The sequence below is a fragment of the Gigantopelta aegis genome, chromosome 4 (genome assembly GCF_016097555.1).
Source record: "Gigantopelta aegis isolate Gae_Host chromosome 4, Gae_host_genome, whole genome shotgun sequence".
NCBI lineage: Eukaryota > Metazoa > Mollusca > Gastropoda > Neomphalida > Peltospiridae > Gigantopelta > Gigantopelta aegis.
The window spans coordinates 40,611,576-40,629,196 of NC_054702.1; the positions used below are offsets into that span (position 1 = coordinate 40,611,576).

At 35.9% G+C, this 17,621-nt stretch overlaps 2 protein-coding genes and 3 non-coding genes across 6 annotated transcripts; 4 read left to right on the forward strand and 1 right to left on the reverse strand.

Moving 5' to 3' along the window:
* The first annotated feature begins 1,319 nt into the window (after positions 1–1,319).
* LOC121370554 (40S ribosomal protein S4-like) lies at positions 1,320–11,934 on the forward strand. Of its 2 annotated transcripts, none has more exons than XM_041495858.1 (7): positions 1,320–1,391; positions 1,855–1,935; positions 2,409–2,589; positions 3,495–3,592; positions 4,461–4,632; positions 10,345–10,474; positions 11,761–11,934. In XM_041495858.1, the coding sequence occupies exons 1-7, from the start codon at positions 1,389–1,391 to the stop codon at positions 11,885–11,887; spliced, it is 792 nt and encodes a 263-aa protein (XP_041351792.1). In that variant the 5' UTR covers positions 1,320–1,388; the 3' UTR covers positions 11,888–11,934. The 2 variants fall into 2 exon arrangements, with proteins under 2 accessions (XP_041351792.1, XP_041351793.1); XM_041495859.1 differs by lacking the exon at positions 1,320–1,391 and adding an exon at positions 1,418–1,451.
* LOC121372776 lies at positions 4,969–5,102 on the forward strand. The gene has a single exon (XR_005957990.1). It is a non-coding gene; the product is annotated as a small nucleolar RNA SNORA16B/SNORA16A family (small nucleolar RNA).
* Positions 7,985–8,118, forward strand: LOC121372777. The gene has a single exon (XR_005957991.1). It is a non-coding gene; the product is annotated as a small nucleolar RNA SNORA16B/SNORA16A family (small nucleolar RNA).
* LOC121372778 lies at positions 8,991–9,124 on the forward strand. Its single transcript, XR_005957992.1, has one exon. It is a non-coding gene; the product is annotated as a small nucleolar RNA SNORA16B/SNORA16A family (small nucleolar RNA).
* An 87-nt stretch (positions 11,935–12,021) lies between the features above and the next one.
* On the reverse strand, positions 12,022–17,617 carry LOC121370550 (meiosis-specific protein MEI4-like). Its single transcript, XM_041495856.1, has 4 exons — positions 17,485–17,617; positions 16,154–16,375; positions 15,430–15,836; positions 12,022–13,064 (listed from the first exon to the last, which is right to left on the reverse strand). The coding sequence occupies exons 1-4, from the start codon at positions 17,519–17,521 to the stop codon at positions 12,681–12,683; spliced, it is 1,050 nt and encodes a 349-aa protein (XP_041351790.1). The 5' UTR covers positions 17,522–17,617; the 3' UTR covers positions 12,022–12,680.
* Between the last annotated feature and the right edge of the window lie 4 nt (positions 17,618–17,621).

A 17,621-nucleotide genomic window follows, 5' to 3' on the forward strand; every position in this document is an offset into this window, starting at 1 on the left:
CTTGATTTTAATAGCTTTTTATAATAGCTTTTTATTAACCCCTTTTCACTCATGAAATTTTAAAAAAATATATAATTCTTTGAATAAAACATTTGCGGTAAATTAAATTTTGCGATGATAAATACATTTTATAAAGAAGAAGAAATTTAAATGAAAGGAAGGTTTAACAACTGAACACATTAAAAAAACCCCACCCAAAAACATACAGCTATTTGCTATGTAGCCTACACGTAAGAGTAACATAATGCTTATTTCGAGAAAGAAAAAAAAGAAGAAGAAGAAACATACTTTTGCCGCCACACAGGCTTCTTCTTTAAAAAAAAGAAAGAAGCAATTAAGGAATCTTTTATATGCGTGTCCCCATAGACAAGACTACCACTGGCGTAGCCAGGATTTTATATTGGGGGAGGAGGAGGGAAACCCATGTCCGGGGTGGGGGGGGGGGACCAACACTATGTATGTATATATGTAAGTATTGATGTATGAATATCTATATATTGTATGTATGTCGAGGTTGACTGTTGCATACATAGATATTAACGCACTGGCGCAGGGAATAATTCAATCCTTTATGGCCCCACAAATTGTCCGATGCCGTTGCTGGGACTCGAACCTATCGCCCGCAACTTCGAAGACTTGTCACGATACCTTTTGAGCTATTGAGGCATCCATAAACAGGATGCTCTTTAACTCAACCACATGCATGGGGTCTATAAGTTACACGGTCGATCCCGCTCACGTGCATGAAACAGTGGGCAGACCTGGCACTGGCTAGTATATATTGATGTATGAATACTGTATCTACACTGTATATATTGTATGTATGTCGAGGTTGACTGTTACATACATAGGCTAGATATTAACGCACTGGCGCAGGGGATCATTAAATCCTTTATGGCCTCACAAATTGTCCCATGCCGTTGCTGGGACTCGAACCTATGGCACCGAATCGCCCGCAACTTTGATGCATGTATGTATGTATGTATGTATGTATGATTTTATAAAATTTATGGTTTTAAAAAAGTTTGAGTGTGTGTGTGTATGTGTGTGCGTTTATGTTTGTGTGGGTGGGTGCATGGCCATCATGGTCCCCCCGCTCCCTACGTCACTGGAGACTATATTTAACACGGCCTTTTAAGCGCGTGTGCTGGAAATTTGCAGGTGGAGTTGGTGGATTAATCTGTGGCGAGCGATGGTTTCAAGGGGTCGGGTCATGCACCACATTTAATTATTATTAACCCCAACCCTACTCCTCTGCACATACGCCTGCCTTTGAGAAGGGAGCAAAATTTCAGGTGAGAAGAATTTGGAGTAACATGTCATGGTAAACCTTTTTCACGTAACACCGGTTTTGAGCGAGTATCTTCCTTTTCCGGTAGCCGTCCAAGATGGTATGATGCTGTTTTAAAACATGATGTTAATCGGTGCAATCTTACGAACTATATAAAATGGTATGGTAGTAAAACTAACAGATATAATACCAAGATAAATAAGTAATAAAATCGTGATGCTATTTTAGTGTTTCTAACCGTATCCATGTGTGATTAAAATATTAGGTGTGCAGTGTTGAGATTATGCCTCTGCAGAAATAATGATATGGACCAGATTGCAAAACTTAGTTTTAGTAGTAATTAGATGGTCGTGATCCGATTCATAACAATGTCTCCTTGTTTCTTGTAAACAGTGTTTCTTTTCTGGTTATGTTTTAATTAACCGTAAAAGTTCACATTTGCTGTACAATACACTAACTTGACTACGGTGGAACATTGTCATTGGCATGATGTTTGATTAGGGGTCTATCTGGTTAAAAACACACATTGTTACATTTATTATTAATATGTTTAATATTTTTAGGGTTATCGAGGCAGAAGGAAGATTCTGAAGAGAGTAACTGCTCCAAAGTCATGGATGTTAGACAAATTGGGTGGAGTGTTCGTAAGTTTATATTTGACTAAAACTTTTTTTTGCATGAACCTGGTAACATTTGAAAGGTCATATGTCCTTTTTTGCTCCATTGGATTCTTTACTTAATAAACATTTATTGATTGGTTTTAATTCTTAAGTTATCATTATCATTATGTCCAACAGGTTAAAAACAAAATATATTGTAAATATTATTTTTACCTCATCTAAAGTGTCCATGATTCATCACGTCTTTTACCATCTATTCTTTGCGGGAAGTCCTAGTGGCATCCACATGTTGATTACTTTGTATAAATTATTTTCTAGCAAAAAGTTGCCACCATCCGTTTTCACATAATTTATTCTATGCCAAATTATTTTATCTATGTATAAACCACTTAATAAACATTCTTCCTATACTATCTACAATTATTTCCAACCAAAATGCCATGAGTTACACCCTTTAATTAACAGGATACATGCATATATTTTTTCTTCTATGACAGGCTCCTCGACCAAGTACCGGTCCACATAAACTGAGAGAGTCTCTGCCGTTGATGCTGCTTCTAAGGAATCGTTTGAAGTACGCACTCACGTATGATGAGGTGATAAAGATCGTCAACCAGCGGCTAATTAAAGTTGATGGCAAAGTCAGGACAGACAAGACTTATCCAACTGGATTTATGGGTTGGTTAAATAGAATTATATAATTAGTTTTCAGTAGTCTAAAGGTTAAGCAGGGCTCGCGGGGAACATTTTGTTGTCAAAATCTTGATTAGCAATATTTCTAGTCAGTTGAAAATTTATTAATTAACAATTACTGCTTAATGTTTTAAAATTGTTTAGCTATCTCTGAAACTTGCGTAGCAAATCACGATGCAATAATGAACACAATGTTCCTTGGCTCGACCTGTGCATTGCCAACTTGGCTAATTGCCATTTTTTGTATGCAGTGGCTACAACATTTAGTGTTTGGCTAATAAAATGTATATATTTTTTAATTTAACCAATTTTGAGTGATTATCAAGAAATGCTCCACAAATGTCACCAACACACCTCCTTTTATCACAAATTAGAGAAAATATTGAATTAAGTATTTATAACATCATTATTGAGTTTCAATCATGGCTGGATTAGCAACGGTCTAACCTATGACAGTTTATGCACTCCATAAAAACATTACTTGTGATAGATAAGACTTACTTTCATTATTTAAAGCCAGATATGCCAACCATTACACATATGGCGGAATCATTACAAATTTAAAGCATAGATTATGCTACCGGTCTTCCGAACAGCCCCGATGTTTGCTGATTGGGTATGGCCTTGGACTTGACTTTACCAAAATGTTGAAAAACGCGCTCCTGAGCCATCACTGATAACGTTCCTATTTTTGAAGGCCTGAATTCCTATGACACTCCAACTAGGGTTGGCATCTCTGTAAACCTATTGATCCATGTCAAATTCATGAAAAATAATTCCATTTGATTAATTTTTATAAATAGCTGTTCCATATTCATTACAGCAGCCATTATTTATCATTAATGCTATATAATGACTTTATAGTCTTAATTGATGTATATTATTTCTAGATGTTGTAACAATTGAAAAGACGTCTGAGAACTTCCGTATCCTGTACGATGTGAAGGGCCGTTTTATTGTGCACAGGATCAAGCCAGAGGAGGCGAAGGTATGAGTACTGCCTTGAAAAGAATAGTAAAAATGTATGTGATAATTTTAGGATAGCTTTTCCATATATCTTGGTCAGGAGATTGTACTATGGCAGGTTGGTTCATGTTTGAAAACTATTAAGTGTGTTATGCTTTAATTTGTGTCTTGTGTCTTTAATTCTTTGAGAGTGGACTACATGCACTATTGCTTATTTCTGTAAGATGGAAATTGGTTGTTGTTTATTTATAAAAGCAATATCTTTGGTTCATTTCCGCCATTTTTATGACACACGTCCCCTTTTTTCTTGGAATAAAAAGGCTTTGAATTTAAAGTTCATGGGCTGAATTTACAAAGCATGTTTAGTGTTTTCTCTCGCTTGTTTTAGCATGGTGTGGCACCATGCCTCAATAGTCTAGTGCCATCTTGCCTTAATAGGCACCATGCTGCCCTGAGATTAAAGAAGCCTTTTTCAGTAATTAATTCTAAAATTGCCTTTATAAAACACAAAAAAAGGTATTATTAATTAATAAAATATGCCTTTTATATCTTATGCCATTCATTTATTAAAGCAAGCACATAAATTACATTAATGTTTATTTTAATTAATTTTTGTCTTATTTTTAATTAAATAAAAGTGCCCCGGAAATGGTGAAAATGCCCCAAACATGTTTGGTCTACCATGCCGTGCCAAATTTCTAGGGAAATCACTAATGTTTCTCTTTCACATGTGTAACTACGTACATTTACAATTCTTAAAAAAACAGGCTCTGTAAATTCAGTATTATGTTTTGTAAAAGGTACAGAGGCCCAACAGGAAAACTACATGTCCACACACCAAAACATAAGATTGTTTTGTTTATCATATTTGGTAACTATTGTTTTTGCAGTACAAGCTGAGTCGAGTCCGACAAGTGCATGTTGGTCCGAAAGGTGTGCCTATGATTTACACCAGTGATGGTCGTACAGTTCGCTACCCAGATCCTCTCATCAAGGTCAATGACACTGTCATGGTCGACATAGCAACAGGGAAGATCAGAGATTTTGTCAAGTTCGACACTGGTATGTATAGCATGTATTCAGAGTACACCCATTTTTCAAAAATGGAAGTGCATGTAAATGTAATAAATTTGTTGTGCTCAGCAGGGCACAGTATTTCACGAGAACCGCTCTGTGTCGGTTACATGGCTTTAAAATTACGAGAACTGCCAATCGGTTATGTGGTGAACAGTTGCATCTAAAATTAAAAGTCTTACCTAAGTCAACCTCATGTTAACTGACTTCGGTTTCCTATGATTTTGAAATATTGTCCCCTGCAATGATAGTGATAGTTGGCCAGGTTAAGCTGTAATTCTTAGGTTATTATTTAGGAACCAGAATAATTTTCCTGGAACTATTATCAGGCATGATCGAAGCCATGCTGAAGACTTTGGTCTTTGTGTGGTCAAAAATATGCCAAGAGAATCATCTTGCATACGGTCGCTGTTTGATATCTAAGTTGTTTAACAGCATTACCAAATGTAAGGACATGATTTTACCCTCCCTACCCTTTGGCAGGATCCCGGGATGTGATGTTTTTACAGTAGGTTATGGAATATGCTGGGGTTTGTCTGTTTCCATATTATGTGTAAAGAAACACACTGAATAGATATTAAAGGTAAAATTAGTGATAATTTTAAGGATTAATATTTTATTCATGTAATTATTTCTGATTATGTAATCAAAAGTTGATAGGTTTCTGAAAACTGCTTATAAGCAATGATCGAATAAGAAATTACTGATTCCCCAACACAATTCTAGTGTTTAGCAACTTTGCAAGACTAGAATAAAAAAATAAATGGGTTATGGGCAAAAATAAATTTATGTAACACCTTTCTTTTTTGCATACTGTATAATACTTTATTTTCGCGTGTGAATGAAATTTGCGAAAATATATTCTACGTGAAAATAAAGGCCGACTAAAAAAAAAATAGTCTCGTTCAACTATAACTCATTAGTTTCTAATTATCGAGGCTAATAGTAACAATGCAATGTCCCTCCTGTCACGGAAAAAACCAACACAAAACAAAAAATCTGCTTAAAACTTTAAATCAAGAACACTATGCAAAGTACATACATGATAATAAAACAATACTAACATTAAAAAGCTTTATGCCGTTTTCAAGTTGACAAGTGCTAGCGATCAGTTCATCAGATAGTGACTACACGTGTTGAACGGCGGAAGTTACATATGTTAAAATGTGGAATTGAAAAAATCCGGACTAGGCTTATCACAAATATTATTGATAGATGTTCAGATTCAAAATGTTATTTTTATTTGTCACAAAGGCCTGCAAGTCTGAAGCCTGTTCGTATTAAATCTGTTTTTCCTTTCATAGCATCATGTGCTCGAATAAGCCACTGGGCAATGAATGGGTTTAATCGTACTCAGACGTAAGTCAACTTGTACTTTCTCCACTGAGGATTCTGAACTGCTATCCTGTTCTTCCATCTGGGACACTATTTCAGCCGAGAACCACTCCTGGAAACATCTTTTTAGTTCATCTTATAGTTTTTGTTGAATGTCAAGTCCAGAGGTATCTGATCGGTGCACGCAACCGGAACGAACACTACCTGAATGTGTGCTTTTTTCAGTTTGTCGAGCAATGCCTTACACTGATGTGCCTTGTACACGTCAAAGATAGCAATACATCGTTGATCATTTGCCATCTTGAGATTTTTTCTCATTTTGTTCATGTATGGAATTACAATTTCCTCAGAGAATTCCAACATGGAATTTTCATTACTCCAGTGTGTTCTGTGTGTGTAACATTCCATTCTTCCGGGAATTCTATACGTGGGTGACACTTGTCAGTTTTTCCGCCATATATCACTTGTGGTGGGAGGAGTTCTCCAGCCATCGAGACAGCCAGTAGGACGGTAATCTGGCGCTTGTCATCTTTCCACTGATGGTCACTTGTTTGGCACCTTTTTCCTCAAATGTCCTTAGGCAATTACTTTAACGAACTGCCATCATTAGTACTAGTAATCCGTGTCGTTTTTAAGTAAGATTCGTTTAAACTTCTAACAGTACTTTCATTCAGTTTTTTACCGAGATCCAACAGTAAATTTGCGAGCCGCTCTTGTTGCTCCGTGGTTGATTGCGTAACGGGCAATCTTAGCACGGGTTTGTTCGTCATATAGACCGTAAACGCCGCGTTTACGTTTTTTTGGGTTTACTTTACTACTAGTTTCTGCCTGTTCGGTGGCATTATTGGCAGCTTCAAAAGATATCGCTTGTTCTGCAGACAAACATTCTTTAGGATTTGGTAAACCCGATAATTTTGGTTTCTGAACTGTATTCAGCCACTTTAACAACGACATTTTAGAACTTTACCAATGCAGATACATTTTCGAAATGAATGTAAGCGCTACATTCATAATGCACGTTGTGACTTTACACTAAAGATTTTGCCTGTTAGCCAATCACAAATCATTTTTAATTATTATTTTGACGGCAATTACTAGGATTGTTACCAATCAAACTCAGTTACTGAGCTAGTAGCTTGTGCCTTCAAATTTCGTTTCGTTTTCGGGTTTCGGTTTTTACAACAATTATGAGGATTAAGGAAAAACTACGGTCAGCACCTTCTCTAAGTTTATGAGCTTGTAAACAATAAGTCTTGATTGGTTCAAGTAGGAAAACTGTTGTTTTATGGTTTTACTCATTACAGCAGATCTCTACTGTGTACAGTAGGCCTACTCGTGTGTGCATATTATGGTTTTACTCATTACAGCAGATCTCTACTGTGTACAGTAGGCCTACTCGTGTGTGCATTTTATGGTTTTACTCATTACAGCAGATCTCTACTGTGTACAGTAGGCCTACTCGTGTGTGCATATTATGGTTTTACTCATTACAGCAGATCTCTACTGTGTACAGTAGGCCTACTCGTGTGTGCATTTTATGGGGTTTGTTCTACAGATTAGCCTCACGACCGGTGAACCGGCAAAACTAAGTTCCGTTTTTAAATCAAAATTATTGATATCAGTACTACTACTACTATTTTTATTATTATTATTATTTTTTTAATTTTTTTTTTTAAGGGGTTGGGAGATTCGCGAAAATAAATGTTCGTGAATTGACTCATTTTCATTAAATCGCGAAAATAAAGTATTATACAGTAACTAATGTTCGTGTAAATTGGTCCCTAAACTCGCATGAACAAAATATAGGTTATGCAAAGTTAGGTTTGCCAAAGCAACTAGTGAATGAAATGATCTCACAATTTGTGTTCGTTTGATTTGGATTTGTATTTTGAATTGTATATTTTGGACATAACAACATTGATTGACCCAATACGAAGAATTCAATTGAAAATTGATTTATTGATATATTTTTTGGCATCAGAAATAATTTATAAAAAAAAAAAATTGCAGGCATGATCGAAGCCATACTCAAGACTTTTGTCTTTGTGTGGTCAAAAATGTGCCAAGAAAATAATCTTGCATACGGTCGCTGTTTGATATCTAGGTTGTTTAACAGCATTACCAAATGTATGGACATTCTTTACAATTGCTGGAAACACAGATGTAGATGATTCTAAATGGTTAAACATTTTGTTAATTTCAATGGAGAATAAGAAATCATTGTGAAACATCGGCTAATTCAACTTAAAAAATAATGGGCCAAATTTATGAAGCCTGTTTTTCTTAAATGCAGGTGTTTAAGCATTGTAAATGTATATATAACACCACAGTGAAAGATATCCCTGTGATATTTATGTGAAAAAACATCTTTCGAGAGGTGATGACCTCCGGTCACGTGAGCAACAGTGTCATACAGTACAACTTCCCATAAATGTTATGAGAAAAGTTTGCATGTTCTTTCAATTCATAATTTTAAATCTAAAAAATATTTGCTGTCCATTATTATAATTAATGTTAGCAGCATAATTTACCAAACTATATATTTTAATAATTTAGTTTAGCCTTGAATATGTTTAACTTTATAATATTGTTTGTGTAAACTTCATTGATAGATGTATGTGTAGGAATACAAAGTTTTATTGATACGTAACTAAATGAAGTGACCACAATATGACATCATTTTGCTAAATGATGTCATTTGGTAAGTGGAGTCCTTTTCCCAGTCTTTGATCTGCATTTTCATGTCTTGTTTGATTGTTTTGGAAGTCATTCTGTACGATTTATATTCATTAATGTGCAGTGTAATAAATAAAATATTATCCTTGTTCCCATGTGGGACCTTTATTTTATAACTTGTGTTTTGCTTGTGATGTACAATATAATATAAACGGTCTCACTCGTTAGTATTCTCTATGTAGTTACACATGTGTAAGTCTGAAACAGGCTTTGTAACTTCGGTCCAGAATGTTAGTGCATGTTTGGCAACAGAAATAATTTAAAATATAAAAAATTATAGGCATGATCGAAGCCATGCTGAAGACTTTGGTCTTTGTGTGGTCAAAAATGTGCCAAGAAAATAATCTTGCATACGGTCGCTGTTTGATATCTAGGTTGTTTAACAGCATTACCAAATGTATGGACATTCTTTACAATTGCTGCAAAGGCAGATGTAAACAAAAAATAATGGGCCAAATTACGAAGCCCGTTTTCCGTAACCACAGGTGTTTAAGCATAGTAAATGTATGTAGTTACATGTGTATAAGTCTCAACATGGGCTTGGTAAATTCTGCCCAGAATGAGCGGATGTAAACCTGAATTCTAAATGGTTGTAATTATTTTAACATGTTGGACATGTTTAACTGAAGGAAATCGAACATCACTAAGCAGTGTTCGAGATTAACAGTATCCTGATATCCCGGGGATACCAGAATTTAATTTTGGATACCAGACTTCAAGAACCCAGTATCCCACCGGGATACCATATAATGGGTTTGTTTTTGTGTTCTTGTTGTTTGGGGGGGGGGGGGGGGGTTAATCGGCGTTTTTATTTTTCACTGGAAACAATGAGTTGTCATTACTAGTGAAGTTGAGTAACAGTGTTGTCCACGTTTGTTAAGATGTTATTTATGAATTTCATTTAAGTGGGATGCTAAAGTATCAGGTGGGATACCAGATTTTGAAATATTAGTATCCAACTGGGATACTGCCCAAAATGTTTGATCTCGAACACTGCTAAGTCTTGAATAGGATATTCAACTTGCAGGAATTTATGTTTTATGAAGTAAAAACATGATACACAAGTTAACTTACAAAAAGTTCTATGGATTAATTTTCTGATTTGAAATATACAACTTACTGTTACTACCACACTATTTTTAAACTGCTGAATAAATTAAGACTGAATGAATGAATGAAATGTTTATGCGTTTTTCCAATGATTTATCCATACATTGAAAAAAAACAATTTCTTATTTTGAAAATGCAAACATAGGATCTGATGTAGCTGAACAGAATCCCAATTTGTTAACAAAAATGATTTAAAATATTGAGTGACTGGCATTAACGAAGTCATGCTTTAGAGTTTCATCTCTGTGTGTGGTCCAGAATATGCCAAGAATATAATCTTACATACGGTCGCTGTTTGATATATCAGTTGTCAACTAGCATTACCAAATGTAAGGACACACATTAACATTCATTGAACAGCAGGAATAAATAAAGATTTTAACAAGATGAAATTCTGTTAATTTTATGACTTCGGAATGTCAAACATAAAGATGGGGAGTGATACTTATATAGGTAAATGCAACAAATTTTTATTTTATTTTATTTATTTAATTACGGCTGTAATTGATATGTTTGCAGGAAATCTGTGCATGATAACTGGTGGCCACAATTTGGGGCGAGTTGGCATCATCACATCTAGAGAGAGACATCCTGGCTCATTTGACATTGTCCATGTCAAAGATGCCCTGGGGCATACATTTGCCACTCGGTATGTGTTTGATATGCAGAGTTTAAGCTTTGGTGAATGTATTTCATTATTAGTAAAACAGTCTTGTTTCAACCACTGAATTTTCTCAGTGTTTCGTTAATATTATATTTACATCATCAGGTTAAAACTAAACATAAAAACCAAGTACTGCAGCATTTAAAAGCAAGATAACAACTGTTAAGGTGAAAAGCTAAAAGTTAAAAGGGCAATCATACCACAAGATAAGCTGGCTGGAAGAAGTAACACAATGAAAGCTAATTAATGTTTGGGTCATACTCATCACCTTGGGCAGCATTATATTCAAGCGATATATCCCCAACGATTCAGCAATGTTAAATTTAGTGTTTTCATTATTAGAATTAAAAAAAGGCTTTTTGAAAGGAAAATAAATCCAGTTCTAATAGGAGCCTTTAAATATTTTTGTTTAGTTGACTAAAAATTAATATGGTGACAAATTCTTTGACCATATTTATTAGTTGCTATTATCTTGTTTGGTCAAGTTTATCACTGATTTCAATTTACCACTCCCCAAAAAATGTAGAAAAAGTATTGTTTAGCTTGACACTTGAAAGGATAGTTTTACAGGGCTAGCTCAGCCACTTACCAAATTTGCGAATTTTAGGAACTATTAGCAAATTTTATTTTAATTTGGCAAAAAAAAACAATCATGCATATTTGCACCCCCAAAGTTGGACTTTATGGCCTATGGATATGCAGGATATAGGCTGCACTGTTCACCAATTGTGAATTAAAGTTTAATTTGGCAAATATATTTCATTATTAATTTGCTAAATAGCATATTGCCTGTTCTCTGTAACCTTGAGTAGGAGTTATCATTTAACGGTTGAGTGAACCACAACTTAAGGGCCCTAGCAGTTGCTCATCACCACTGCAATAATGGGTTCGGTTCAGGTAGATACAGCCTCCAGGTCATACCAGCAGTTGTGTTGGGTGCAATCAATATAGAAAAATGCATATTTAACTCCTTTTTTGAATGTCTGACTGTTTGGCATGCTAGTCTCCAATTGTTTTACTTTCTTTAAACTTGTTTTAGTTGTGGATTTCTGTGCACAACCAGTTGGCATGGACTATTTCTATTTTATTTGGGGGGGGGGAGAGACACGTTTTAAGAATACTGGGCTTAAATATGTGTACAGATTTTTCATGTTTGACTTGTGGCCATTGAACTTAGGAAATAAGAATTTTTGTTGGGTCTGATGGAAGACGCGTGGCTGTTAATGGTACTCTCAGAATTCTTTTGTTACTGTTTTTTTTCTTCTTCACAGGATGAGCTATGTGTTTGTGATTGGAAAGGGCAACAAGCCTTGGATTTCACTTCCCCGTGGTAAAGGTGTCCGACTCACCATTGCCGAGGAGAGAGATAGACGTCTGGCTGCCAGAGCTAACCAATAGACATTTAAAGAGACTGACACATAAAAAAATAAATCCGTCAGAGAATTTGTTATGTATTTTGTTTTTGTTTGTCAGTGTGAGGGTTTTTTTTTTTTTTTGCTTTGTCAGGGCAGCGCAAAGGAACAAAAAAGTATTTGGAACTAGTTTTATTTATATGGATGGTCCTCAACCATGGACAAAATAAGTAACATTGTAAAAACAATAAATGATCCATTTCATTATCACAGTCTGTAACAGTTTTTAAAATATGACACTAGTAATATTATTTTATTTACATATACACAAAGCAAGAATTCACATTACAATTTTCTTCTAGAAAATGCTTGTAAATACATAGCCATTCTTTCTAAACAAACAATTGTTGCACATTGATTTATTAGCAGTTGGACGTCAAACATTTCGTAATTTTGACAGTCTTAGAGAGGAAACATTTTGCATTAGTAGCAAGGGATCTTTTATATACACTATTACATGGACAGAATAGCACATAACATACCAAGACTTGATATACCAGTCGTGTTGCACTGGCTGGAATGAGAAATCGCCCAACGAGTGATCCCAAACTGATTACAAATCAAACCACTACCACTGGACTACGTTCTGCCTATTGACAGATTTATGGCCTTGAACCTGCGAGATTGATGCTTTACTCTCATAATTGTTTGACACTGGGAAAAGAAAAACGTGTTCTTTGATATGTCTTGTTAAAACGGAGGTTGGGGATATATAACGATCCCTTGCTAACTGAAAAGTCCTGGGTTGTACAGCAACGATACCTGGAAAAAACATTTAATTATGTGGGCCTGATGACCATTTGCAACACCGCTCCAATTCTCCACACCGAATGTGCCACCAGTGGGTATTTTTCTGTTATGTGAAGAAGTGTGCTGTCTAGTCTCTGCTGGATGTTCTCCGACAGATAGTTTCCTCTAGGAGTTGTCAGCAGTACTTTACCACTGTGAAGGCACACCTCCAGCACAGCTATGATGTGATGCACGTTTTCGTACTGCTCTACGTTTATGGATTCCTCCCCACTGCAACATTGCCTCAAGGTGTTGCAGAATTCTTCAATCGCTTTCATTAGGTGGTCAAGAACAGTCTCAAAGAGACTGAATGATTGGGTCTCGGATAAACAGGTCAGCAGTATTTCTAAGTTTTTCTTGGTAGTTAATGATTCCTGTTGAAAAGAGAATGATAAAGTCAATACAGAATTCACATTTTATTGAAAGTTTGGAAGGCAATATTCAAGAACTTTTTATTGAAAATTACTATTCACAGGTTTCTGCATTCACCATATTGAAGTGACAACACTTTGTCTCATGTTTTCGTCAGTATTTATAACAGCCTATCCAACAATGTTTGAAATTTGGAATAAAATGACACTTTATTAGTAAAAACTTGACAATTACCAGTTGACAAATTTAGGAAATATGAGAAAATAAACGTAAGAAAGTAAATTAAAATATTTATCAGCAGAAATCTGCATTTCCAATATTTTTAAGATGTTTTTCTAAAATTCAAGCACTTTTAATGGATTTCGACAAATTCAAACACTTTTCAGGGGCATAGCGTGACCTGGGGTGGGTGGGTGTTCAAATATAAACCATGTGGACCCTTTTTCTATTTTGTTTTTGCACCACCAATAACTCCATATGTATAAACCTGTATGTTTTAGTTCTGAAAGCGGACCATCTGCTTCAGCAGGGGTGGGGTGTGTGTTTCATCCGAACCCCCATCCCCCCCCCCAGCCTACGCCCCTGCTTTTCATTATAACTGCTCAAATTCCAGCACACTTCAAATCTGTCCATTCTGATCCCATGATTAAAGTCTGCGTAGGAAATAACAGAAGCCATCCTTAAATATGTGGTCTCTATTTACAATATTATAACATTGTTTAAACACTTGATGCAAATAAACTACTCTGACTGCTTTTAACCATTGCTGAACACAGCAGTTGTTATACCATACAATCATAAAATATTGGTGACCTTAAAATTTAGCAAATTCTAAATAAGTGACATTAGCGTAGAAACTTTAAAAAAAAAAAGGAAGGAAGGAAATGTTTTATTTAACGATGCACTGAACAATTTTATTTACGGTTATATGGCATCAGACATATGGTTATGGACCACACATATTTAGAGGTGAAAGATGCTGTCGCCACTTCATGTGCTACTCTTTTTTGATTAGCAGCAAGGGATCTTTTATATGCAACATCCCAAAGACAGGGTAGTACATACCATGGCTTTGATATACCAGTCGTGGTGCATTTTACCACTAAGCTACGTCCCGCCCTAAAACATATAGCCATTGTTATGTGACAAAACATTCACACACAAGTTTTTCGGAACAGTCTGTTAAACGTGTATAAATTTAGCTTTTGAAATACTAGCATCTTGTATGCCCTTGATAAATTCACAAAAAATGTATTAGTTTTCCAACACTGAATTTAAAAACCCCCAACATATTTACAAATGACATCCCTAATATCAACTATCCGCCGAGACCCTGGCACAAGTACTCTGACAGCATTTGGACAGATATCCTGCTCTCTAACTGTCGGTAGACCAATCTATATCAATATTGCACAATCTCTGCCTTCAAACGATAGTCAAAGATCCCCTCTCTAATACAACAACAATCCTATGTTTGACATTAAATACCTTTACATCGATCATTCCCCCCCCCCCCCAGTTCCCTGATAAAAAATGTTTCATATAGTAAAGACTAATAAACATACTACAGGAAGAAACCCACCAGCAACTATGTATTTAACCGGAACATTATTGAAAGGGGGTGCTGTCTTGTTTCTTCCTGTAGTGTGTGTATTAGTAATATGTGAAACACATGTTATCGGAGAACTTAAAAAGGATCGATGTTACGGTGTTTAACATTGAACATAGAATTGTTGTTGCATTAAAGCGAGAATCTTTGATCACTCTTTGACCAGACTCCAAACCCTGAGTGAGTTCTCCACATGGCTCAATGGGTAGGTGTAAACCACTTGCACCGACCAGTGATCCATAATTGGTTCAACAAAGGCCATGGTTTGTGCTATCCTGCCTGTGGGAAGTGCAAATAAAAGATCCCTTGCTGCTAATCGAAAAGAGTAGCCCATGTAGTGGCGACAGCAGGTTTCCTCTCAAAATCTGTGTGGTCCTTAACCATATGACTGATGCCATATACCCGTAAATAAAATGTGTTGAGTGCGTCGTTAAATAAAACATTTCTTTCTTTCTTTCAATACTGATATATATTGTTCTCTGATGGTAAGAGAGTCTGATAACTGTCCAAGTGTTCATCTAGCGCTCTTACTGTCACAGGCCATAGAATTTCAAACTTCGTGGAAAACACTTTTTTTTGTTCTGTGCCATGTGATCATGGGAACCCATCAGAAAAAAACGTTTATATTATTTTTGTTGAATAGTTGTACTCAATGTAATAATCATGGGGAAGGGTTCCATGATTTTACCGACACAGTACCAGAAATCAATCATTACCGTGAAATCTGCGTCAGAGTACTCTGGCTACCGAGACCCTACCTTGTCTATCCCATTTGTAGACATCATCTTCTGTACAAGATCTTCGATAATCCCATTAATCTGATTATTCAGCTCGGTGTCTTGATTGAACTTGCCACTGTCCACAAGAGTGATGATGCACTGGAGTGACCATTTCATGTTTGTGATGGAGACCAGTGGTCGATCCGCTAAGAGCATCTCTCGAACCACTCTGACACATTGGTGCACTGTCTTCGATGTAACGCTGTCCAGCATTTGACCTTGTGGATTTTTGTTGGCCGTTCGCTGTATGTTTATGACACTTTGCAGAAATTGTGTGTTTTTATTCAGTTCATCGTATGGTAACGGCAGTGTGGATGAAGACTCGACTGTGTGACTTGAACTTGGTGGGGTGGGAAACAGTGGTTGACTTTCAGCCATATCAGAATCTTGAAAAAAAAGAAAGCACAAAAAAAAAGTAGAAACTAATACCGGGTAATAATCGTGCATAAATTAAAATAAAATAAAATATAGACAAATTTGTTTGATATAAATTAATATTTTAATAATTAAATTTTTGAATTCTATACAACTGTGTCACACACACACACACCTATTGTGTTTTCTCACTGATGTATTATGAACTCTACATGTGTCCCACCATTTCAAGATCAGATATTTGCAGAGCTCATGTAACCTACAAACCATGGGTCAATACACTGGATGAACTAGTAATTTTTTTTAAATCTACGTCATTTTATCATACTTAATTGGACACTAGTTGATTGTTGAGGATTTTTAAAAATCATCTGCTGTTTCAAATGAAGAAGTTCGCCTTCTGCCTTTTGATACTTGGTTTTCCACTGGTACTGTAAGTGCTGGTACATCTGTGCCAGTTTTTCTGCATATTCTCTCCCCTTCATGTGGGTGGGCGCACTTCGGATTACAGCTACTGCAACTGCCACTTTCATCCAGGCAGTGAAACTTTCTGCAAAACAAAACTGTCATGTATTCACTTAACTGATAGCGTGGGATTTAGCTCAGTTGGTTGAGTGCTCGCTTGAGGTGCTTGTGTCACAGGATTGAACCACCTCAGTGGATCCATTCCGCTGATTAGGTTTTTTTCTCATTCCACCCAGCGCACCACAACTGGAAAAAGGCTGTGGTATGTGTTTTCCTGTCTGTGGGAAAGGGCATATAAAATATCCCTTGCTGCATTAGAAAACGTGTAGTGGGTTTCCTCTGATGACTATGAGTCAGAATTACCAAATGTTTGACATCCAATAGCCGATGATTACTTAATCAATGTGCTCCAGTGGTGTCGTTAAAGAAAACAAACTTTAAATTCACTTGATAATTTAAAAAGTAGAAAGTGTTGATAAAGGAAGCGTAGCAATGGTACGTACATACATAGATCTATTTAATGACAATGGTTTTATTGTTTGGGATTTGTTTCAGCAATTTAAGCCTACTCCCAAATAAATAAATAAGACTCAAAAAACCAAACTATTAATTTTTTTGTAGGTGACTATATGAGCCAACAAAAACTCTGTAGTAATATATTATTTTAGTAGCCCTTGGTCCTTGCTAGTGAATGTTTGGTCATGATTAGTGAAAATGTATCACTATAATACATAGGGCACTAGCCAAATCCTCTGTGAGGGCTAGTGACTTTTTCTAACATTTGTAGAACACTGGTAATTGTTTTTAATAACACAACTAATAACTTATTGAATTTTGTACACCCAATTACATAACCTTGGGGGATGGTGGTGGAGTTGGGGGTGCTAAAGTAAAATACAGGCAGTCATTGCTGTTTTGTTCTTTAACGAATGATTTTCTTTACTACAAAACATTAATACTAAAATGCAATAATATTGGTCAAATTATATCATGACAGCATAATTGAGGGAAGGGAGCATTGAAGAACCTTACGTAAGTCTAATGAGGGTGTGTCTGCTCAGGTATACAAAACGTTAACTTAGAGGAAAACCCCCAAATTTTGAGTTACATAATTGTTGAACGGTTCCTGACAATGGCTTTCAAGCGTTAAGTTGTATAAGAATTACAGTTGTTTGAACCTCTCGTCAGGTGTACCTTGCATTTTGGTTGATGTTCGTTCATTGCTTTCCATTAGAAATGTAATTTTTCACCAATAAACGACTATAAACATTCATGTTAAGCGCCAACTTTTCTTCTATGGCCTACAAGGGAGACAACTCTCATAGTGCTTC